General features: G+C 42.7%; 1 protein-coding gene across 1 annotated transcript; it reads left to right on the top strand.

Moving 5' to 3' along the window:
• The first annotated feature begins 7,216 nt into the window (after positions 1 to 7,216).
• Positions 7,217 to 11,686, top strand: LOC124323754. The gene has a single exon (XM_046784346.1). The coding sequence runs from the start codon at positions 7,217 to 7,219 to the stop codon at positions 11,684 to 11,686; it is 4,470 nt and encodes a 1,489-aa protein (XP_046640302.1).
• The last annotated feature ends 14,858 nt before the right edge of the window (positions 11,687 to 26,544 follow it).

Raw genomic sequence — 26,544 nt, 5'->3', positions numbered from 1 at the left:
TCTCGAGATCCTCGATTATGCTCCTCGCGCAGCTACTATCGCACAGGATAGGAACAGTTCTCACGATTATCCTTAACTCGGCAAAGGTAGCCCTGAACCAGATCACGTCTCTTGAGAACTCAATGTCACGTAGAACTCCGATTCAGCAGTGGAGAGCGCAATTTCTCTCTGTTGCTTGCTTCTTCATGATACCGGTTCTCCGTGTAATGACACGCACATTCCTGTAGTGGATTTTCTCTTGGTCCAATCGGCAGTGAGGTCCGTGTCAGAGTAAGCCTGAAGAGAGGTCTTAGCATTCATCTTTTCTCCGCCATAAGTTATCCCGTAATGTATCGTACCAGCAAGAAATGCAAAAACTTGCTTCAATGCTTCCCAGTGACCCTCTTCCTGGATTAGAGACGAAATGTGCTACCTTTGTCACAGCAAGAGTTATATCTGGTCGCGTCATCCCCAATCAGACACATGAGTGATCCGACTGCTTCTCTTACTGGAATCTTATCCATTTTACGTCTTTCTTCCTCTGTCTTCGGTGACATCGATACATTCACTCGATTATTTGGACTTGATGGGGTTGCAACTGGGTAACACTCTCCCATTTTGTATCTTGTCTGCAGGCGGTGGATGAAATCGGGTTGCTTGATTGATAAGGTCCATTTCTTTCTGTCACGCGTGATACCTAGCCCAACGAATCTTGTTGGTGGTATAGATCGATTCTTGAAATGTTGGCTGAGAACACCCAAGATCTCATTCAGTACTTGTGCCCTATTGCTGCAGACCAGCCCATCATCAACGTAGATAATGAGAATCGTGTGTTCTCCGTCCGGTCTGACCCTATAGTAGACACACAAGTCGTGCTTGGATCTCAAAGCTAAAATCGATGAGGAACTTCTTAAACTCCACATCCCACCGGTTTGCAGCTTGTTTCAGTCAATTGGCTTTTGTAATTGGCAGACCATCTCCTCCTTTCCAGGTATCAGAAACCTTCCGGCTGCTGCATATAAATCGGTTCCTCCAGTTGGCCGTATAGAAAAGCCATCTTTATATCCAGCTGTATCATCTCCAATTCAAATTCAGCTACTTAGGCCAGGATGAGACGAATTGTGAGTGCTTGGGATGTGACGAGTGGCGCTTGACAACAGGTGGGTATGTGGCCAAGTAATCGAAGCCATAACGCTGGCCGTATCGATATGCAACGAGTCTTGCTTTATAACTTGGATCCACTCCTCTGTGTCCAGGTTTGTAGTCTAAAACCCATTTGCATTTGATGGCTTTTTGTCTTTTGGGTAGAGATACAATCCGTAAGGGTTTTGTTCTTCATTATTGAGTCGTACTCGTCCTGGATAGCTGGAATCCAATAGTGTGACTCACTGCATGATACTGCATCTTTGTAGCTTACTGGAATGTAAGGTTCTAGCAAAAGTATGCTGACAGGCTGATAGGTATTTTATGGATCGTGATCGTGCAGTGTGAGGTTCATTGCAGCCATTGCAATATCAAACTCTTCATCTATAGGTGATGCTATTCCAGGAGTCCAGTCAGATGAGGTTGATGTGGCTTCCTAAAGCGGCTCTTTATAAATGGATGAACTCATCTTCCTCCTCTCCGAAAACAGCTACTAATGCTTCAACAGCAACATTCATCCGTTTATCACGTTTGAGAAGAATAATTGCTGGTTTATCAACAAAATTTTCACATTTCTGTAACCGCTTTTCAAGGTTCTCAACTTTTTTGGCGAAGTTTCCGGACGAGCATACGATTGTTCTTTAATGGATTTTTTTACAAGATCGTTTTTCTTCCTTTAAGGGTTTTGTAATCCTTTTCTGTGATGGAATTGTTGAATTGAGCGGAATTAATAATTGCAATTAACTCTTCGACCAAGAAATTAGCATTTTGACATTTCTTGCCTAAACGAACTTGATCAAATATACCAGTTGGTAACGATTTATTCATACGTTTATGTTAATCAATTGCGAGAAAACATCCCTGCAAAAATAGAATATAAGGATACGTATCTGAACGACAACACGAATTGAAGGTAAAAATACATTTTTTATGTGCTCCATTGTGACAAGATTTTCGAGGACAAATGCCATTAACAGTTTTACTTTGCTTTTTTCTCTTGTGTCGGTTATGGAACTGACAGCTTGGATCAGTAATTCATGGACCATTTGGTGATGAAGAGACGGTTCATTTAGTGATTGTATGTGAAGAATTTCCACTTCAAGATTTCCAGAGGAATAGTAGTCAGCAAGAAGCGTCAGTACTTTACGTTCAAATGACTGTATACATTCGTACTACCCATTATATCTAAAACTTGAATAAAGGAATCCTTCGATTGATTCTCCTTAAAATATAATACAAAAATATTTGTAAATTTAGACTACTATAAAAAGTAATACCAGTAGGTATGCTCACAGTCAATTTTCAGGATGAAAAATCTCCAATGCAATCAGACATGGAGTAGTCTCCAATTGATGTGGATCAACCATTTGGAGTTGGATCGAAGTGGATTTCCATTGGCAGGTCGTCATCCCATACAAGACAACAATAGTATAGTTCCCAATCTTGAGTTACGCGTGAATTTGAATGCTTACGGTAAATTGTGAGTCTTCAAAACTATGATGGAGGTCCGTAATTGGATATACTTCGAATGAGATGTCAAACGACCAGCATTTGAATCTGACGCCTAATTTATGTATACAAAAATTTTTACAATTGATACCAAAATATGATACAAAATAAAAGAATACTATGCTTACAGTCAAATTTTATAATTCCAAATCTCCAGTACAATCAGTCGTAGAATAGCCGATAGATGTTTATCTACCATTGATGTCCTCAGGTGGATTGAAGTGAATGACAATCGACATGTCATTGTCCAAAACATGATAAAAATGGCATTACCGATTGTTGGATTGTACGTGAATTTGAATTCTTACGGTAATTTGTGAGGATTCAACAATGACGACCAAGGTCCGTGGAGTGTGAATAAAAAATTTTCGAATGAGTTGTCAAATGACCATCATTAAAATATCTGAATCTGTCGTCTTGTCAATTAACCAAATAGAAAGCAATGTTTAGCTATTTTTTCCAAAACAAAATTGAAAGTAAAGAAATGCTGTGTTTACAGTCAAATTTGACAACTTCAAATCTCCAGTACAATCAGTCGTGGGATAATCTCTAATACCTGTAAATCTATCATTGATGGCCACTGGTGGATGGAAGGGAATATCCATTGGCAGGTCACGATCTTATACAAGACAGAAATGGTGTAAATCCAATTTTTGAATAACATGTGAATTTGATAGCTTACCGTAAGTAGTGAGGAACCAACTTTACAGTGAAGGTCTGTGGAATCAATTCGTAGATGATTTGAAAGATACGTTAAACGACCGTCAGTTGAATTTGAATCTGATTTTTTTTTAAATAAACATAATACCACGGTCTACCAGGAGAGATAGCCAAACGCCCTATCCCTTTCGTCAGCCAGAATAATCAAGGGACTTAGAAGCTTCCCTAATTTGCCGCTTGGATTCTATATACTCAATTATACCTGAACAGTTGACAGAAACGAATTCATCAGTGTCGTGGCCACAGCTGATGTATCCAATAACGAGATAAGTGAAATAACAGAAGGTAACAGTCAAATTGTCATTCTTAATGAGAAAGATGATTTGATTCTCCCAACTATTCTCATTACGCAGATCTGGAAATAATCACAGCCCATCGACGGAAACTTCAGACAAATATAAAAATTAATGCAAAAGACGATTGATGAGATGATTTTTTTGTGAATAACATTAATATTTAAATTTTTTCTGTTGGTGATAGATAGTGAAAAATCCATGGCGTAAACTGATGATTTATTGTTGTTTATGAATTATTGTAAAGATTGTGTTTGTGCTTGAAGGTGGTATTTGCAGGTTTCAATGCTGGATATGGCGAAGCGTTTGACGTTGCTTTTGCCGTGCTCACTACCTCACCTTGTTCCAAAAGAAAGAAGAGGACTTCAGATGTCGAAAGACATAGACGCCTTCCTATCGACAGATCGTCACATAAAACCAAAATGCAAAACCTCCAGAAAAATATGGCGGCAAATTATAGAGAAAGCAACAACGTTGGAACACCCCAAAATGACACAACAAATGAGAAAAAAAATTACTTTAGAATTATAAAGACTTTAGAATTACACCAAATTACTTTTAGGTCTATCTATATCTAAATTAGAATGGTTGATGAAACTACCTTACGTTACCTTGAATTTTCACCCTTAAATCGCCATGTTATCGTTACTAACCTTTTTTATTTTCCAAATTATTGCGTGGTTTTGTTTGTTCACCATATTTATTACTTAATTGATAATCCTTCGCATATGTTCAAATTTTTAAGCTTTTGTTAAACTTGTCTCTCATTAATACAATTGACCAACATTTTTTAAGTTTATTATTGAGTCGGAAAATTGGCAACAGCAGAAATACGAATAGAAATTTGATGGCAGTTTAAAATAGGTCCTTATATCGTTCATAATGCCGATGCTAAGTTCCGTATACATTTTCCGTTTTAAAACCAACTTGCACCTAGTTTTATTTAAGTTTGGTCCAATCCATTTGGATCCGTTTCAAAACTTCATTTGAGAATGTTTGATATGGAAGAGCATCAATCAATCGTTGACTGGTATTTGACGTCAAGCCCAGAAATGAAGAAGTTCCGAAACGCTAAGAGGCCCGCCTAGTCACCCTTGGCTGTTCTCAACAACCGGTAATTGATTTTTATCAAACCTTCATCTCAGTAGTCAAGCTGTCAACAATTCGTTTCATCCTTATCCCACGGTATTTATACATGGTAGACTGGATGAAGACATATATTTGTCAACCAGAAGGGTATTTTGTCCAAGACCGTCAGATATATGTTTTCCGAATGATGAAAAGCCTTTATGGGCTGAAACAAATACCAAGGGCTTGGAACATTGAATGAACGAGGCAATTATTGAATATGGTCTCACTCGCTTAGAAGAAGACCAATGCGTTTACTATCGTGTTGAGGAAGAAAATTGGATCGTAGCTACTTTCTTTGTCAACGATAGTCTCATCTGTGGTACTAAGAGTGTGAGTCACGATTTTTTAAAGAAATTAGTACTCTTTCCCTGCCCACCCTCAAAATTGATTTCGGGAAGAATTCCACTTCTGAGAGTCGTGCACTGCTGCCAGCCTGCAGGGTCTACGGAATTACTTACTCTCCCACACGTTTTTTCTGAAACAAAGGGGTTTAGTATGAACTGGGGGGAGATTAAGCAATTCCGTAGACCCGGCAGCAGTGCATGGGTCTCATAAACGAAGATCTGAACGAAATCAATTTTGAGGGTGGGTAAAGAAAGAATTCTAATTGCATTAAAAAATCGTGACTCACAGGTGCCATAGAAGAAACGCAGATCTTTTTTTAAGACCATTTGCGTTTCTCTAGCATTTCCCAGTGAGTCACAATTTGAACGTAAAGTAAGCCCATTTACATATGGGCCTCTCTACTGTCCGGACACTTTTGCCTCGGACAAAAACCTAATCTTCCCATTATTTTTAAATTCAACAAAAAATTTACGTTGTTTCTGGCACCCGAGAGAACCTACGAAAAAATTCTCATTCAAATCGAATGAAAATTTGACCACTTTTTCGCCTTGCGAAAACTGCGGTTTCCCATAAGGTTCTCTCGGGTGTCCGGACACTTTAGGTGCCCACTGTATGTCTGTAGTTGTAATTCGAAATGGGTGACTCTACAAAGTAAGAATGAAAAAAAAGGATTGCATTTTAAATCAATGTATTAATTTGTTTTATGGTTTTTAAGGGGTGTTAGATAGGGCACAACGTTCTGTTTTCTGTTTTTTTTTTCAAATCATTAATTATCATTTTAAATCTTATTTAGCAACGTTTCATACCACTCACAGTAAGCACTCTAGGAGCGTGTCTAAAGTCGTCTGGATTGTTTGGATGTGTATTTTTTTGCATACTTGCCAGATAGAAACAACATTACCAAATGTAACAGGGGACCAGTGATGCCAGCAAAATATTGTGCGATAAACAAGGCTAAGAGTAGAGTCTGCTTAAAGTAGGTATTCTAATGAAATGGCGAACAATCACGCTGATATTGTGGCTCAGTTTCTTTTAGCCGATGACGATATAGAAATAGTTGTTCTTGCATTTTGTTATTGGCGGTCAATTAATTCCCATTGGAATTTGTGGCTTTTACGAAAACGACTCACTTTACAGCGAATTTTTTTAGGGAAAGACGCATTGGGGTAGTCAATTATCTAATAAATGTCATACCAATAAACCATACTGTTCAATTCAATCAACATTTCAGGACTTCTCGATCCACATTTGAGGTTTGTGACGAACTAGTGTAATTGAATTATTTAAGTTTCTCCTTAAATCTGCTCATATGTAGGATCTCGTGATAGAAATTGGTGCGCGCGGAGAAGATGTGGAAAATCGAGGATACAATAACGATTTGCCTTTGTGAACAGAACTTCTGATAACGTTATGGTGACTTGCCAATCAAGAAACGTTTCGACAGGTTGCCAACCGTTTTGGTACCACTCGCGGTAACATTCCACCCTACATTATGTTGTGTATTTGTGTTTATCATGTCTGTCAAGTGTGTATGTGTGATTGGATTGGCGCAAAGAATACGCCGCTAGAGGAGCGGCGAGCGTGGTGGCTGAGGCCGGCATTCGGGCTCGCGTTCTGATGCGAACAAGTTCTACTTCATGTCCGTCTCGTTTACATCTCGTGTTAATTCCTCGTGTATCGTTTCAATACAGTGGCGATCTTTAATCGCATCAAGACACAACATGGCGCAGTTGGCATAACCTTTTCCTCAGTTTCGGCTTTGTGATTTTTCGTTTGCTGGCGTCCCAACGTTGGCCCTCACGTGTTCAGTGTGTCGGTGGGCGCCGCCATTTTGATTTTGTGCTCCGTTTCCCCGATGCATGTGTGATTGGGCGCGTCTCAGTTTGGTTTATCTGGCAGTCGAATAGACATCGTGTAGACATTTTTAGTGTGCGATATTTTCGCCATCTCAGCTCATATATACTGTCGTTTTCAGTGACACGCGGTTCTTGAGCATCCCCTTTTGACTTGTTAACTTGATGAACACTCCATATTTTCTTCGCTCGTCAAAACATCGGCCTTCACATACTTCCCCCCGCATTTCGATCCCGGTCAGCATGACGACGGCAGCTGATGCGTTGGCTGCGGCCAATGCGGCGACGGCCGCCATTACGGCCAATGATGCTCGCATGGACGCCATGGAACAAGGGCAGACGACCATCGCCAATCAGCTGACGGCCTTAACGGCGCAACTTCAAGCTCTTTTTATGGCCGGTGGTGGCGCTGGTGGAGTTGCTGGTGGCGGCGGTGGCGCTGGTGGCGTTGGTGGAGGCGGTGGCGCTGGTGGAGGTGGAGCTGGTGGAGGCGGCGGTGGCGCTGGTGGAGGCGGCGGTGGAGGAGGTGTTGCTGGCGGCGTTATTGGGCATGCTGTTCCACATCAGAGGCGGCGGCTCGATCCATCGGGCATGGATAAACTTCACGGTGACATCACTATTTCGTTACTGCGTTCTTGGAGAAATCGGTGGAACGATTTTGCGGAGTTGAACCAGCTTCTCACCTATCCAGTAACGGAACAGATGGCCACTTTTCGCATGGCCCTAGACTCCACGATGCAACAGGTGGTAGAAGTGGCACTGGGAATCACACCCGCAACCGTTACGACCCCCGACCAAGTTCTCGACCTCATCGCGGATTACATCCGTGCAAAACGCAATGTAGCACTCGACCGAGTGGCGTTTGAAGAACGTCGTCAAGGTCCATCAGAATCATTCGATGATTTTTACATCGGCCTACGCCGTCTAGCAGAAGCAGCAGATTTATGTGGTGCGTGTTCCGAAACGAGATTGGTGACTCGTATCATTGCCGGGACGCAAGACGCTGAGACGAAGAAGAAACTATTGGCCATCAGTCCTTTCCCCAGTTTGCAGGTGGCGGTCAACATCTGCCGCAGTGAAGAGTCGGCCCGTGCGAACGAGCGCACTCTTAGTGGGCAATCAGGTGTTGCAGCTATTCATCCCAAGAACGGCAAGGTTGACAATCGGTCATCGAATGAGTGCGGCGCGTGTGGCCGCTTGGCTCATGCGAATGGTGCGACATGTCCGGCGATGGGCAGAAATTGCCATGCGTGTGGAAAACCAGATCATTTCTCTCCCAGGTGCCCCAATCGTGACAAAGGGAAGTTCGGCGCAAACGGAGGAATGGGCGGCGGAGCTAAATCCAAAATGGCTCATATCACCATCGGAAATGTCCAGGATACTCATCGACGGCGCTGTTCTCCGACCATATTGTTGGACGTGATTTGTGATGATGGCAGTGTCGGTGCTCAAATCAGTGACGTGATTCCCGATCCAGGCGCTGAGGTCAGCGTCGGCGGCCGTGATGTTATGGCATCTTTAGGCCTCTCGGAAAAGGATCTGGCAGCTTCGTCTTTTGACTTAGTGATGGCCGACAGATCCTCTCCGTTGTTATCCATTGGACAGCGTGACATTCACGTCCGGTATGGAGATCGGAGCGCTCATATCACGATTGTGTTCTGCCCGGAGATTCGTGGCATGCTCTTATGCCTATTGGATTGCGTTGAATTAAATATTCTGCATCGACAATACCCGAAGCCGCTGTCTCGAGTGCATTCGGTAACATTTTCATCGCCGGAGGAAAGTCTACCACGTGATTCAACTTCACCTTCATCGGGCGAGACATTTCTAAAGGATATTTACATCCCTCTGGAGCCTACCGCGGAGCAGATTTCGACCATCGAGGCGGCTATCAGCGCCGAGTTTGAGGTGGTTTTTGACCAGGAAGAGGGGTTACGCCAAATGACAGGCCCGGACATGTTAATTCAGCTCCGCGACGACGCAGTCCCATTTTATGTCAATGGTGCGCGACCTATTGCTTTCGGGGATCGCGCTGACGTGAAACGTGTACTCGATGACCTAGTGGCGAAAAACGTGATCGTTCCAGTCAGTGAGGCGTCGGAGTGGGCCGCTCCATTAGTCGTCATTCGGAACGCAAAAACTGGGAAAATTCGTATATGTGTGGATCATACACGTCTAAACAAGTTCGTGCTACGCCCTACCCATCCAACGCGTACACCACGCGACGCGGTTGCGGAAGTGGATAGTGAAAGCCGATACTTCACCAGCTTCGATGCGGCCAACGGGTATTATCAGATACCCCTCCATCCCTCCTGCCAACATCTAACTACGTTTATGACCCCCTGGGGTCGCTACAAATTCCTTCGGGCGTCCATGGGATTATGCTGTTCCGGGGACGAGTACAATCGGCGAGCGGATGTCGCATTTGCAGCGTTGTCCAACACCGTGAGAGTGGTTGACGACTTGCTGCGATTTGACCGGACATTTCCAGCTCACGTCGCGGGAGTATGTGCAGTATTGCAGGCAGCGCGGACGGCAGGAATCACCTTCAGCAAGGAAAAATTTAAATTTGCTCAACCCCGCATTTCTTGGGTCGGATATGACATCCGGCACGGCGGCATCACCATCGAGGAAGAAAAATTGAAAGCGCTGTCGCATTTTCCCAAGCCAACCAACGTATCGGAGCTGCGATCGTTCATGGGATTGGTTGAGCAATTGGCCGGCTTTTCTACCGAAGTGGCGGCGGCAAAGAGTCCCCTTTGTCCCCTGCTCAGCACGCGCAATCCTTTCGTATGGACCGAGGATCATGATCGGTCTTTCGAAGCTGTAAAGCTGGCCCTCGTCTCTCCGCCAGTGTTGGTGCATTTCGACCCCATGCGTGAGACAACAATCCAGGTGGATGCTTCGCGTAAACACGGCATGGGATATGCGCTTCTACAACGCCATGGCGATTCCTGGAAGCTGGTGGACGCTAACTCACGCTGGTGCTCGGATACGGAGTCACGATATGCAGTGGTGGAACTGGAGTTGGCGGCGGTGGAATGGGCAATCCGGAAGTGCCGACTTTATTTATCCGGATTGCCCAATTTTACATTGGTGGTCGATCATCAAGCATTGGTGGCTATATTGGATCGATATACATTGGACGCTATCGACAATCCCAAGATCCAGCGCCTGAAGGAGCGTCTCTCCCCATACGCCTTCACAACTGTATGGCGAAAGGGGAAAGACCACGCTATTCCTGATGCACTATCACGGGCGCCGGTAAATGACCCGGCGGCGGACGATGAATGCGTCGGAGCAGAGTTGGCGTATTCTGTGCGTCGCATCACACTTCAAGGCATCAGCAGCATTTGCAGCCCACCTGACGAGCCGGATTTATCGAGCCATTTGACGGATAGTTTATGTGACAACTTGCGAGCGACGGCGTCAGCGGACCCCCATTACGTCGATCTTGTGGCCGCCGTGGAATCCGGATTTGCTGTCGACCGTGCACGCACCCCCGATCACATTCGGCAATTCTGGTCGATTCGAAATCATTTATCGGTGGATAACGGCATCGTCCTATACGGCTCAAGAATCGTCGTACCTATGGCGGCACGCAAGGACATGTTGAACAGGCTGCATGCGGCCCACCAGGGCATTGTCAGGACGAAAAGGCGCGCCCAGCAGACGATCTACTGGCCTGGAATCACCAATGACGTGACCATGCTCATCGAGCGATGCGCGATTTGCCAGGAGCGTTTGCCGAGCCATTGCCAGGAGCCAATGATGTCCGACCCGCCACCAACGTACGTTTTCCAAGACGTGTCAGCAGATCTCTTTCAGCACGGGTCGCTGCATGTGCTGGTGTACGCCGACAGGCTATCCGGTTGGCCGGTGGTTCATCAGTGGCGACGCGATCCGACTGCACGCGAAGTGGTGCAAGCCGTCGTAAGTAATTTCGTGGAACTGGGTGTGCCGATGCGCTTCCGATCGGATGGTGGTCCCCAATTCAGCGCCGGAATCTTCCAGGAGGCTCTAAAGCGGTGGGGGGTCGAATGGGGAAATTCGTCGCCACATTATCCCCAAAGCAACGGGCACGCGGAGGCGGCGGTGAAGGCGGTAAAGGAGTTGGTGGCAAAGCTCGCACCATCAGGCGACTTATCATCGGAAGCTTTCCTCACTGGACTCCTCGAATTCCGTAATATGCCGCATGAAAGTGGTTTATCGCCGGCTCAAATAGTATTTGGTCATCAACTTCGTTCTATCCTACCAGCCCACCGGTCATCGTACGCGAGTCAATGGAAAGAAGCGATAGCAGCACGGGAGCTCCAGGCGGCAGCTGATGCCGCGGTCCGATTCCGTTACGACGCCCGGACGCGCCCTCTCCATCCGCTATCCATCGGTGCGTCGGTGAGAGTGCAAGACCCGGACACAAAATTATGGGACCGTGTTGGCGTAATAGTGGCGATTGGGCGATACCGCTCGTATCGCATAAAATTTGCGAGCGGCAGCGTTTTATGGAGAAACAGGCGATTCCTCCGCTTGTTGGTTCCAGCGACATCGGCGGAGGAGGCGGAATCATCTTCCCCGGGCGGTGATGGAGGTGAAATGGCGGCAGGCGATCCCGATTCTACGTCTACTGGGCAGCGACCATTACCGGCCCCATCGGTAGCGACGCCTCGCAGAAGCACCCGCACACGCAAGCCGCGAGTTATTATTTCTGTTTAATTTGGCATGTGAAGAATGTATTCTTCCCCGCTATTATATCCATGTTATGTTCCCACTATCCTCCAATCCCGTCGGCGTGCGCGACATTCCAATGTATCTTTGTCGCCTTCATCTATTTTTTAAATTATCAATCTCCCATATTGCGTCCGGCGCCGCCATTCGATGGAGATCGACCATCACCGGAGAGCGGGGGCTCGGGAAGGGTTGTTGTGTATTTGTGTTTATCATGTCTGTCAAGTGTGTATGTGTGATTGGATTGGCGCAAAGAATACGCCGCTAGAGGAGCGGCGAGCGTGGTGGCTGAGGCCGGCATTCGGGCTCGCGTTCTGATGCGAACAAGTTCTACTTCATGTCCGTCTCGTTTACATCTCGTGTTAATTCCTCGTGTATCGTTTCAATACAGTGGCGATCTTTAATCGCATCAAGACACAACACATTATGGAATATTTGTTTTAACAGAATGTGATTTTGCTATTTCTATGTTTAATATGTGGGTTCAGGTAATGCACATTACATATGTATCTCAACTTGCAGAATGCTATCCGATAGGGCGGAGGAACATACGTTGGCCGAGCTAATACAGTCTTGAAGAAACGGCGTCACAATTTGAATTTCCAGGGATAATTGGTAAACATTCATTTGTGCAAAAACTTTCATTCCACTAATATTTTATAACAATTTATTTTTATATGATATTTAGATGGTACGGAAATCCAGATAAACAACCAATAAAGCATCTAGCAGCTTACACGAACAGGAAATCAGTTACGTCGGTAAAGCTTTAAGGAGTGTGCGATTCCAGCCTGAAATTTATGGATATTAGATGTGGGTGGCCATCAGGTTCTATGCAGGATTCTCGTATATTACCCTGAGTCGTGTAATAGAGGAGAAGTTAAGGGACACCAATTACCATCTTCTAGGTGATTCTGCTTATAGATTAGGAATAATACGTCTTATAACCCTACCGCAACAACGGGCATTTAACCCCGGTAACAATGTTCAATACGAAGTTTATTCAGTTTTAACCATTTTTTATTGTTTAAGGCTCAGAGATATTTTAATTCACGACACAGTGGACAAAGATGTTTAATTGAAAGGTCATTTGGGTTACTAAAAGGAAAAAGGCGGAAGTTGAAATTTTTGGATATTACAAACTTGGACTGCAAATTTACACAAATTTACACTGCAAATTCATTCGAGTAAGAAAAAAAGAAGTGTCGACTATACTTTTGGTTATTTTGATCAAAGACAAAATGACTTGAACAAAATGGTTGTTGTCGCGATCTGAGAGAAAACGATAACCAGAAGCTTTAAATAGAATTCAGCGATACTTAAGTGTATATTTGCATGACGACACATTTTACATGATAACGCCGTTACAGTTACACAAGGATCTATTAATTTTCCCCGCTTGGTTTTTGGTCTTTCACCAGTTGACACATCAGCTTTACCTTCTCATCTCCTTGAGCTTGAATTCCTTTGAGAACGTCTAAGAATCTGTTACTTACTGATGACCGCTCGGCCTCCGCAATCATCATCTGAATAGTTTCTCCATTAGAAATCCTTTTTTCTTTTTGGAGCAGGAGGCTCATATTCATCGTCTATTTCACCAGCGACTTCATGATGGTCCTAGAAAATACAAAAAAAATTTTAAGTCCTATTTTCCATGAAATTTACCAATAAATCTTACTGCTCGTCTTGGAATAAAGTTAAATCCGGCAGCTCCAATTTCTGCTATGTTTTGTGGATTAACGGCCACGTCGTGGCGCAGAAGTTCATCCATAGTATCATAGTAAGGCCACGATGGAGGTCCTCCTCTTCTTTTTTTGCCATTTCTTTTCTTAATGTTCTTTTACTGTGCTTTCATGTTTTTAAATTTTATTTCGCAAATGTTACCAGTCAATCCAGCGTGTCCCTTACTTTCCATGTAACTGGTGATCTAAAACCAATCATAATCATAACAAATTATCCATGGTAATATTGTTGGAAAGCAATAAAGAGGACAACTGAATTTGAAAGAATAGATCGACGAAGCCCGCTTGCTTTCAAAAAAGTTTCGGTTTAATTACAAAATAACAAAAAAAAACCGCAACCGCTTAGAATTCTTACTACTTACATAGACTTGCGAGGTCTAAATCGTGGAATTTAAAGTGAGCCCTACCAATAACGTTCATTCAAATACAAAACATCCGTACCTTTGTCCAGATCGTCTTTTTTTCTGCCTGCCTGACATCATTTTTCTTGAAACTTTTTATATGCGTCCAGTAGAAGTTTAGATTTCTCAACATTGAAACGGAAATCCTATTTTTCTGACTCCTCCAAATCATCATTATCACCATTATCTTCATCATTGTCCCTGCCACCTCCGACTGTAAGGCAAAATAAATTGTATATTACAAACAAAAGTAAAACAATAGCAAATAAACGCACCCTCTTGTTCGACCTCATGTGGGTTAGCATTTGGGTAATCAGTTTCAGCTCCATCGAAGTTGTCAAGGACACGAAATAACAAGTCTTCGTAATCATCATCGTTGTCCAAGATAAAAAGTTCGTTTTCCATTCTCGCTGCATAATTTACTTGACTGGCTGAAATCGTTTGGGTGGGTTTGGACCACAGAACAGATTGTTTTTCTTCCACCACGAGGTTGTGCCTCGTCCACCACTGGTTGTGCCTCGTCCACAACGGGTTGTGACTCGTCCACCACGGGTTTCTTTGTTTATGGCTCCACATCCACCTCGCCTTCCACGAGTTAACTGACTACATGTGCCACGGCTACCACGATTTGGTAGAATTCTTGAATTTTGTCCTCCACGAGCCTGCTGGTTCGTGCCACAAGCATCTTGTACGGCACAGACGGAAAAATTACTGCCTTTACTCCACCCTCTACCAGCAACAGTTAAAGTAGTCGACGCTCGTACATTAGGTTGGTCCATTTCGATTCCAATCGCACCTATGATAATTTTCATTTCAAGTAATATGTATCACTGAGTGTACTGATTGAGAGATTGTATTTACCACATTGTCGAGAAACTTGAGATGACGATGGTTCCATTTCTTTACTCCATCCTAAATGAGATGTTCCATGAGATGGTAAATTTCTTGGTGCATATGCAAGCTTTTGGCCTTTGCCAATTTCAATTAAACCTACAAATGTGGAATTTTTAAACTGTCGTACATATAAAGATGCATCAACGTATTCAAACTTACAAGGTTTCTGAGCAACTTGAATTATTGATGGACCAATTCCTTTACTCATCTCTTTTCAAGTTTAGTTTATTCAACACGTGTGAAAGTTGCTGGCCCCAACAGGTTTTGCTTACACCCAAAAATATAAAAAAAGGGAATAACTTGAATTGTTGTGTTTAATTGATTTCTTCTTACAAGACTAAGCAACTTGAGATGTCGTTGGACCAAATATCTTCACTCGATGGGGCAAACTTCTTTTGTATCTTCTCTCTAGCTTGTTCGAAAAACACTTTGGCAAATTCTTTGTCTACACGCATAAAAATTAATGTTTAGTTACTCAAATAACAAAAAAAATCACAATTATAATTACCAGCAAGAATTTGTTTTTGCACTTCCTCTGTTATTTGAATATTGTGCTTCTTCCCTTGAACGGGAATTTGTACTACAGCATGTTTAAAATCATTCATTCTCACTTCGAATCGCTTTTGAAAGCATGTGGCAGCTGGGAAAAAAAGAATAAAACCAAATCATAAAAAACCTCCTTTAAAGCAAGAAGAAAAGATTACCTTTTTCTCAGTATGTAAGTCATTTTTAGAACCACTTCCCCGTTTTTCATCAACAGAAAATAGCAGCGATTCCAAGTTTTTTAAAGTAATTGGGTACAGAATTCTCTTAGCCAACCAATATAAAGTGTTTCACGCAAGCTATCTAAATAATCCGTAAAAACCACAGCATCCAAAAAATCCAAAGACGACTTTAGACACGCTCTAGAGCTATCACTTAACGAACCCAAGTGTACCCTACTAAAAAGTTGCCAGATTTCGGGAATTGGACGTAAGGACCAGCATTGCCAGTTCTAAGAAACGACGTTTTGGTGAAAGTGCCGTAAAATTATGTTTCCATGACGACAGTCGTCTGCTGTGTGATGTTTGAAGCATGGTTTGAAATATTATTTTCATCCTGCTAAATGATTTTAAAATGCCCGTTAAGTATTAAGTTCCAACGAGCTCGTTTTCTAAAGGAATTCTTAGTTTTCTTGAGAATAATGTTTCATATTTTTGGAACCAAATCAAAACTACTACGTTTACTGCTGTTTTTTTCTAGAACTTGCAATGCTGGTTTTTAGGTCCAGTTCCCGAAATCTGGCAACTTTTTAGAAAGGGTACACTGGTGTCTCCATTCTTATAACTAGTGATGTTTCTCCTTCATCTTTTCCTCCATGGAGGAATGAATTAGCGTGTCAACTCCAGCCGAACCAGGCTTGAAACTCTCCCAGAATCTGTCACCAAAAAACAACAAAGAAAAAGAGGAGATGAAACAAACCCAATAAAAAGAGGTAGTAGCTTCACTTCTCTACATATTCACCACAACGAGACCCGACATACCATATGCAGAGAGCCAAGTAGCAAAATTTAATTACAATCCAGGAGTCCAGCATTGGAAAACAGTAAAAAGGATTTTCCGCTACCTAGGTGGGACAAGGAAGTACGACATTTTATTTTCCTAAAACGGCTGTGATGAAAAAAAGAGTATAAAAGGATATACATTTGCTGATCATGCTGAAGATCTGGATGACAGGACATCCACATCAGGATGCGTGTTCATCTGCCATGGGGGATCATTCTCTTGGTTTAGTCGAAAACAAAACTTTAAGTTTCTCTCCACAACAGAAGCAGAGTTTTTAGCTGGTGGAGAAGCAGCGAAAGAAGCCCCATGCATCAGAGAGTTTCTAAGAGAGATTAACAGAGGAGGGATAAAAGCTAACCCGCTTTTTGAACCAGCGTAGCAGGCCATCTGCGTAGCAAACAATTCGGAGCTACACAGGAAGATATGTGAAGCATGATGAACTCAAATATATTTTTGTCCAACAGGCAAAAAAGACCTGAGTAATTGATGATCGCTATGTTGACTCAAGAAATCAAGTGGCAGACATATTTACGAACTACCTACCCCAAGTTTCCAATTCCTCAGACAGAAACTAGGAGTGATGGATCGGTGGATGGATGAAGAAGGAGTGGTGAATGCACTGATCTCAATTCTGATGAATAATTACTATATTTTATTGTATGTTCTGCAATGTTAGCCTGTTGGGAAGTGTAAACGCAAAAATTATTTGTACGTTTTCCAGTCTCTTAAAATCATAATCTAAATTGGTGTGGAAAAATGCCTCAAGAGACAAATCAAAGAATCAATTTAGAGAAGAAATCAGAGAAGATGTTAGAGTAGGAAAACTGAACTAACATGACAACGCTTTTTCTCTCTTCCTCTCTTGTCTGCTAAAATAAGAACAACTGGCGGCCAGTCTCTCAGTCTAAAGTTGTGTGCGTGTTTTCAGGTGATCCTGTCTCTGTAAGTATTTTCATGGTTACTCAATTAAATACAAATACGTACGATATCTTCTAACACATAACTGTAGCTGCATACAGAAGGATTTTTCAACAAAATGAGTCTTTGGAATGATCCACAAATGATCCACAACATCACATATTACTTTTTTTTGTTTTCTGTTTTCCGGTTTCGAATAGTGGCTATCGAGCGAATGCTTAGAAATCTGATCTTAGGAAAAGTTCAGGAAGAACCACCGTTTCAAATTTTATGTACATCCAAAGAACGAAGTTAGTAGACATCCACACGAACAAGGTAATATTCGTGTGAATAACTTATGGGATTTCATTTTTTTAATTTAAAGAACCCACAATAGTAACTAAAAAAACAGTAAAAATCAAATCGTTACTCATCAGTAAGCATCAACAAGGAACGCTGACAAGAAAAACTAATAAATATAGATGAACTAGAATTAGAGAGTGAGAGTGTGTCCTAGAGACTTGCACATGTATAGTGATTGCCGCGAGCCCCAATTAAACTAAAATCTTTAAAGTTTGGGAAGAATCGAGAGAAATTATTCTTGTAAATAGTTAAAATGTGAGTGTTTACAAAAATTTGCTAACACTAAACTAATTTCGTGACTAATGTGTTTTAATGTCAATGTCTTGTGAACAACAATAATTTATTTCTTAAATGGTTTTTCATGTCTGATGTCACACATCGTCAGTCTTTTTCCATGACTGATACATAGAGTTTATTTCATGTGGGCATGACCAAGATCTATCGAAAAATTACAAAAGATCTGAGAATACGATAAAAAATAGAAGTAAAATAAAGAGATGCAGTAAATACACAAGTACACATACACGCTTTAATTACACATATATATACACATATTATACTGAATTGTTAATACATTACATTGTGAAAGAGTTCTGTAGCAACCTTTATGCGGACAGTTCCAGACCTTTATAGAGTTCGGCTGCACGCAGGTGGTTTGCTCACCACCCTCATCGTACCCCGGATGACTAAAAGGTGACTCCTTCTCCTGAACCGTCGCCACGAATTAGGCCGGATGCTGAGGGAGTTGGACACTGCATTGTTAAAAGGCATCCAGGAACCCAAAGTGCCGATCACTACCGGAAGCGTGGGGCCAAGATGTCCGTATTTGGGAAATTTACGGTCGAATCCAACTTTTAGGGATTTTGGGGCATCAAACGGGATCGTCAAGTCGATGATGACCTGAGGTGTTGACAATATCCGGGCGGAGGGTTGTATCTGGAAACACCTGGTTGACACGTACCGTGAGTTCTTCCGTAATTGTGTAATGGCGGCGGCCAATTTCTGGCAGGTCGACTCGACAATGGGTGATCACATGCGATGTGGTCTCTGAGTCCGCCTTGCACCAGCTGTATCTCTTGTCAGGAGCAGAAATTCCAGGTATACCGAGTAGAGGTAGGATTAGTCGGCTGCGATGAAGCAGCTTGCATTATTCAAAGTTGAGTTGAGTGCGGGATGATTTCAGTCTGGCGATATCGCTCGATGAATCCAGAAGGAGAGTTCTTGCTACTCTTCCTTTGGTTGAGGCATTGGAGAATTTGGTAGTCCAGTGGCGTCTTATTACCGTCCTGAATCCGCGGATAGCCTTTGTCTACAGGCAGGATACGTCGTCAGCGATCACTTTCGACAGAGAACTATCGCTGGATACATAAATCTTTACATGTAGACGTCTGGCTGCTTTCCGCGTGTGAGTCCAGGTGTTCAGACCACACCTGTTGACCCGATTGTCATACAGAACCCCTTGTGTTAAGCCAGGCAGGAATTTGGAAAGGGGGAGCGGACCATACGTGGCTTGGTCAAGACCCCTGGGCTCTGGCCAAGAGGCGGACGACTTGGTCTTTGCTGTCCAGCAGTGAACGGATCTGGCAACCGTCCACACATCGGCGTCTTTTTTCAGCTGTGAAGCGCAAAGTCGACCAGCCAGGTGATCCACAAACAAGAAAGCCGTGTGAGTAGTGTGCGGGACGTATGAAACCTGGCGGAGAAATTCCACGCATCGTGTGTTGAGCTCGTCGAGGAAGCCCCGCTGAACTCTTCCGGATGCTACGTGATGCGAGAGAGATGGCAGGAGGTGCGCGCGGAAGACCTCCAACTTCTGCAAAGGAGCAAGCAAGGAGTCAGCAACCTTGATTAGCTTCTCTTAGAGGTCTGTGGCCGGTCTAAAGGTGAACTTGATGCCCATGGAGACGCCAAGATAGTTCTCGTACTCCCCCTACTCAAGTGACCGAATATTGACACCGTTGATGGAGAGGTTCGTCGACGTGCTGGCCCTGCCGTTAGTGAAAATGAGAGAATAGCATTTATTAGCATAAAAACGGAGACCAAGGATCGAGGCTATCCTAATCAGACCATCAATGGTGGATTGGAGGCTGATTGGGTTAGAGTCAGCCACAGAGATGTCGTAAGAATAGGCAGTGGATTTGAGGCGGGTATTGAAGAAATGAAACTCAGCGTTAGATTTTGCCTTAGCATGGCGGACTAGAGGGTCCGTGGCGAGATTGAAGATGACAGAACTTAGTCCGTCACCTTGACGCACTTCGGACGTCGGTTTAACTGTCACAAGCTCCTGGTCGACAATGAATCGGAACTCATTGTCCTGGTAGATTTCATTTAGGATGCTCCTTAAGGCCGGAGGGACTGGAAGACTGCAGAAGAGCTGATTGAGGTAGTCGTGTGGTAATGAGGCGAAAGCATTGTCCAGGTCCAGCCAGCAGATGGTTGAGCTTCTTTTCTGAGTCCCGGCCTCCAATGGGTTTGATTTCATTTTACCTCTCTGGATCTCTGGGTCCCATGTCTTCTTAGTTTGAATTCTTTTCAATTAAAGTGTGTGTCAAGGCTGTCGAAGTCATTTCACGTCCACTCAGAAGCAGTCACCGCCATGACACGTCATTTCTGTTGAACTCCAATGTACGGGGGTCAAAACTCGAGCACGAATGAAAGCTATTGAAAATAAAATTGATTTTGGGTCAATGTTGGAACGACACTTGTGTGTACACAACCGTTTTTGTGTCGCTATTCCATCCCTGTCAAGCTCCGAATGGTGAATGACTGGATGACTGGGAACCAATCCTCGTGCTGTGGGATTAAGTCTCCTTCTCTCTTAACTATGCAACCCACTAGCTGTTGAGGGGTAGACGTAGGAAAGAACGGGAAGAAAAAAAGAGAGCAGCAAAAGTGTGGAGGGATTTTTTGGACTTGAGCCAGCCCCAGTCTAGCTCCCGAAAAACTCCGCTCGTCAACAGCCAATCAGAGCCGAGCTATAGACACGTAGCCACACAACTCACACCCACACATATGTAGCCAGCGAACGCACACACACACAGATATTTACTGGACCGGGTCCCGCATATATTCACACTCGTCAACAACACTTCCTAAATTTAAAAAAAAATGCAAGGCGAAAATGTGTTTTTCTTTTTTTTAATGGTTGTAAATCCGCCGCATATAATCTAAATGGATAGTGGGTCCATGGTGCAATAACGTTCGTGACAGAAGAATATTTTCTACATGATATACAAACCGCCAACTATTTTTAAAATGGCAATTAACATGAGCAACGCGTTTCGCATGTGTTGTGGTATTCTTCATACCGCATACTCCAATATCTCATAGGTGGACCAATTTCCCTGATGATAGCTGGATAATGTACCATGCGATGGAATTTATTTATTGGATTTACACTGTGAAATAGCTGATTAAAAAGAAGAAATATTTGACGAATATGTTCTTCGAGAACAATTGTGTTTTCTAGAGCAATAGTTGGTGAGAATACGATAATCATGATCCTATTTAAAATTAGAATAAATTCGAAAAATTGATCATCAATATCTTTTAAATCACCAAGGAGTAACGGTAGCATTGATATCAAGCACCAATTCTGTGAAGCACGCTGCTTCGTGTTGTAATTTTTCTCTTTACGAAGTAATGAATCAGTGAATCTTGGTGAAGGCTTATTTTTCATATCATTATATAAGAGCTCTATGCAAATCTTTTCAAGCGCCTGTTTGATTCCTTGGCAGAATTTTTTTACTTGTTATTTGACGCGAAATGACGGAGGACTAGCATGACTATGAACGAAACAATTCCCTCCAAAAAATCATGCATGCAGTCAAGAATTTGGTTATCAACCGAATAAAAATGAATGCTACGATTGAATTGACAGCTAACCTTTACTCCTGTTGAAGGAATATATTCCCCATTAGTTAAATTCGAATGTTGGACGTGCTCCTCATAGTTTCCCCTGGTTCTCATACTTAAATGACTAATTCTTGAAATTTCTCTTATCTCATCTCTATGTATGAGACAAAGTCGGCAAAACTTATTTGAGGAAGGCCCAGCAAAACCAAATAGTTCGTGCATGTCTTTGGTGTCACCATAAATAGAAGAGATTGTTCCATGTACACGAAAACCTGGCATATCAGGAATTTCTAACAACATCCCTTGGTCTGACTCCAACAGTGACATTTCTGTGAAAATGTTGTCTGCAATAAATTAAAATTGGAACTCTTGAGGTCTTTTCTGTGCCTTACTACAACGGGATGTATGTTTACAAGACGCAAATTTTCTACTGGTGGGAGATTTTCTATCCGATAACAGAACATACCAAGTTCGTGTTTTTTTTGTTTTACTTCAAAATGGGTTTGTCACCTCAGTTCCATCAAAAAAAATTTAAATCTAATTGCAAACGGAAATCGTTTGAAAAACTCACTGGTTTTGAAATTATTTGTATCTCTATGACTCTACATGAAGCAATTACAGCTTCGAACTTCTCCGTAAAATTTCTTTCGAAAATCGGCATTGCCAAACAATAAATTCAACGTACTTCTCAATAGACTTCTCTTTCTCTTAATAATGGATTCGCCTTGACAATTGATTCGCACTACACTCTCGCTTTTTTTCTCCTACTTTCTTCCTACTTTTTATGGTAGAGGCGGAAAAGTAGGAAAAAAATAGGGATTTCATTCTACTTTGAAATAGTAGGAGAAAAGTAGATGATCTACCATTCATCTACCTTTTGGTAGGCATTCCATTATGGTAGACAAAAGTAGGAATTTTCTTGGACTTGTAAAAATTTCCGAAAATTTCTAAGATGGACTATGGAGTGGGATGAAGATTAATTGAAGATTTTTGCCATCAGGATTTCATGAATTCATATATTGTTTATAATGTTAGTGTTCCGCTGCTAGCTACTTTCCAAGTGGCCACGCCTGAGAGAGTGGATATCGCGTTGGAGAACCGTGGTGGGAAAAGATTATTAGTGGGCTGAAAGAAAAAAATCCGACCCCTCGCATTCAAAAGTTGATTCACCCCTATGAACTGAGGAATGGCGTTCTCTTCCGGCATCGGGTTCACTGGGGACGATTCTCCTATGAGCTCTGCCTCCCTTTCCCCTATGTTGAGCAGGTCCTCCTGGCCTGCCATAGCGACGTAACTTCCGGGCATTTCGGGTTGACAAAGACAATGTATAAAATCCAGCAGCGCTATTTCTGGTCCAAAATACGGCGGCAAATTGTCCGTTTCGTACTCTCTCGCGTTGATTTTCAATCAAAGAAACAACCCCGGGAAACTCCGGCCGGCCTACAGCATCCTATACGGGTAAATCAGCCTTTCGAAAAGGTTGAATTTACTTGATTGGCCCCTTCCCTATCACAAATGCGGGGAATCGGTATGCGATCGTCGCTGTAGATTATCTGACCAAATGGGCTATCACCAAGGCCGCCCCTAAAGCTTCCACCAAATAAATCGTCGACTGCTTTGTTCGAAATGTCGCCCTCCAACTTTCCTACCGAGGAAAGTGTTTGTCCGCCTCATTCGCAGAGGAACTATACAAAGCTTTGCAGACCAATCATCTGGTCACCGCCGCGTATCATCCTCAATGCAACGGGTTGGTCGAACGGTATAACCACACATTCGTGGAAATACTTTCGATGTACGTCAATTCGTACCATAACGATTGGGATGGGCTCGTAGATTCCGTCACCTTCGCGTACAACATGAGTCGCCAAGAGCAGTGTTCCAAACGTCAGCAAAATAAATTGACGTTAAAAAAACGTCAAAGTCAAACGTCACCGGAATATCTCACGTAAAAAGTCAACGTTAAAACGTCAAACGTCAGAAAAAAACCTTACGTCAAAAGTCATGATTTAAGTCACTAGATCGTCAAATTCCCATTTTGCATTACTTTTTTTCGATTGAAATTTTTTCAATATACTACGCGAAAGAAAATTTGGGGAAAAAAACTAAACTGACAGTAGCTAACAGATCAGATCGTCAGCTGTTGTTACAGAAAATTAGCAGAAAAAAAATTACAAGGCTGTTATAATTTTTATTGACTTTGACGGCAAATTGTCGTTTTTACGCTTCTGAAACTTCAAACGTCAACATCAGTGATTTTGGGGGGCTACGTCAAAAGTCACCAACACGTCAAAATGTGCAAAAAATGACTTAAGTAAAAAAATGACGTTCATTTCACTGGGCCAAGAGTCAACGGGCGTCAGCCCATTCTACCTATTTTACGGGCGGAAGGCCGCGTTGCCTGTCGATGTCGCTCTGGGAAATAACCCCGAAATGAACAATGGCGATGATTGCGCACGCGTTCGTCAGCTCACGTCGGGCCTCCCAACCATTCGAGATGAGGTAAAGAGGCGCTTGGCTCTAACTCAGACTAAACAAAAGTTGCGGTATGATCATCGGAGGCGCTCGGCCAACTTCGCCGTGGGAAATCTTGTGCTCGTTTACCGCCCCATCCGGAAGAAAGGACGATCGATCAAATTCCTCCATCTTTATTTCGGCCCATAAAATTTTGCGTCGAGTAAGCGATCTCAACTACATCGTCGAACCTCTGTGTGGACAACGAAAGAAACAAGATTGTGTCCACGTGTCCCATCTCAAGCCTTTTAGGCTCGACGCTTCGAGTCTTTTTCTCTGTTCTTTTTCTGTGTGTGTTCATTCTCTGTGTATATGTGCTTCGCTCTATTACAGTGTGTGTTGCTTATGTTAGTTTAAACCCACTAGGGGAACCATCGGAGTAGTTAGTTTAGAATAGTGAACACCGATGGTGTGATTCACTGTCCCGTACTGTGCCAGTGTTGACGGCCAGCGTCTCAGTGATTTACATTGTAGTGTCGCATTCAGCAAGTGTATTAATTGCCATTGTGAATTCGACCGTGACAATATTTTCTTTCCGTCAGGCCCGATGTCTGTGGTACACAGAATCCGGTATTGACATCTGTTATCCTGTTCCTCGTCAGGCTACTTTATATCCCAAAATGTTGAAATTGCAGTCGGAGAATCGCTTGTCGATTCGTGATGTTAGATGGCAAATTGAATAGTCGGCACGAATTAAGAAATGCATGCTTCATTATGAGGCGCATCATCTTTTAAGGACTCAGATGATTCGTTCGTATTTAACGATGTTTTAACCTTATAAGCGTAATTGCCGGGAAAGCATGTATTACCAAAATCAATATGAAACTTTATAGCAGCATTTGATGTCGACTCATGAGAGACGTCGTTCAGGTCCCTATTATCAACGTTGCGGCTATATTGTGAATTTTTTTTTATTTTCTTAAATTTATGTTTCCGTGATTTCATTTAATTTTTTTTTTCTTTCTTTGTGTTTTTATTATACTTTATTTTTCTGTCTGTTTTTTGTTATTACTTCTTGGATGAGATGAGGTTTAAAGCTGCGGGTTGGGATGATCCGGCAGCACGCTGTCCGATTGGTAAGCTCAGGCAGCTCTCTCGGTATGCTAGCAGGCTTCGAGTTATGTTGTTCCTCTCCCATAGGTAAACTTCATACAAATCACGCTTGTACCAAGTGAGATTGCAAAACACAACTCGTGAATAGGCCGCGTTTAGAAGGTTTATGTGAAGTTGGTATTCTCTTGAATTATTGATGATGTATACAATTGTGGGTGCTCCTCCTAGGAGGTCTAGGCGCTGATAACTACATGGAATTGGGGTTCTATAGGTAGGCTAAAGAGTCGGTAATTAAGATCTCTTTATCGTATCCGGTAGATACTAGGTACATGTAAGTATTTGTCTTGGGGTCGACTGAGTCGTAGAGGGGAAGCGTTGAATTTCACGACGAGTTGTGTTTTGCAATCACGCTTGGTACAAGCGTAATCCGATATTTACCCCTAAAACAAAAATAAAACAAAGGAGAAATCGTGAAAACACCGTGGGATGGGATAGAAGGGGGGGGGGGGAAGGGATAAAACAATAAATTCCATTTTCAATCCGAAATTCATCTCATTAAACAAGTTTGAAAAATTCAAAAATGACGCAAGTTGTAGAGCTAACGACGCTCTTTTTTTCAACTTTTCGCGTCGTTCTAGGTCATTTGGTTCCCTATTTATAGACCGGTAAAGTAGCCGGATTTTGATAAGCTCCTCCCACGTGTTCCTAAACTTTTACATCCATTTATGGATGCCCTGCCCTTAACAATAAAAATCTGAAAAAAAATTCAGGTATTAGTCAACCTCCATGGCTACTTCTAAAAAAACATGTCGATGTCCCTCGTCAAAAATTTGATTTTTGGGAACGCCACGAAAATCGCCATTTTACATAAGGTTCTCTCGCGCGTTCCCAAACTTCGGGTAGCTACTGTAAACTGTAATAAACTCTCGTATTCTGTGGTGAATTGAGTCCAGCGTTGATGTTTTCTATCCGGAACAGCTGCGAGTGGCGAGGCTTCCTGAGTTGCGTGTGCTGAAAATTTCCCATAGAATATTGCACGGTCGTCCGTGTTGTGGAAGGCGGCAGCTTTATCGGTGTTTTTTTGTACGTTGCCGTTGTAGTGCTATTCAGCACTATTATCCAGCTGATGATGTGGTGCTTCCACCACATCATCCAGCTAAACTACAAGATGATGATTGGCCATTGTCAACGGGGTATTTATATAAGATTAGATCGTCAACGAGTTTATTTCGTTTTTCGTTTTGAATGTTTCTTCGGAATGATAATGGGTAAGAGAGGAGATAGAAGTTGGAGAAGTTGAAGTTGGAGGACTATCAGCGCTTCTTGTTCGTTTAACTGGTGGTAAGGGTGGATAAAGGCCAGGTTAAGGAACAGTTACACAACTTACGATTAACAGGGTAAACACTGTTGCTAAATAGATCAGACAAGGAACTGAAAGGTAAACCAATTGCCTACAGAGAAAGATAAAGAAAAACAATTATGAATCTTAATACAAGCTTGAAAGGAAAGAATGGGAGAATTATTAGAAATAGAATTAAGAGTAGCAAGCCGGGAGAAGAAGAATCGGATGAAGATTAAACGGAAA

Source organism: Daphnia pulicaria, chromosome 1 (assembly GCF_021234035.1).
Source record: "Daphnia pulicaria isolate SC F1-1A chromosome 1, SC_F0-13Bv2, whole genome shotgun sequence".
NCBI lineage: Eukaryota > Metazoa > Arthropoda > Branchiopoda > Diplostraca > Daphniidae > Daphnia > Daphnia pulicaria.
The sequence above is the reverse complement of the archived record's forward strand: the minus strand, read 5'-3'. Positions and strand labels throughout refer to the sequence as shown.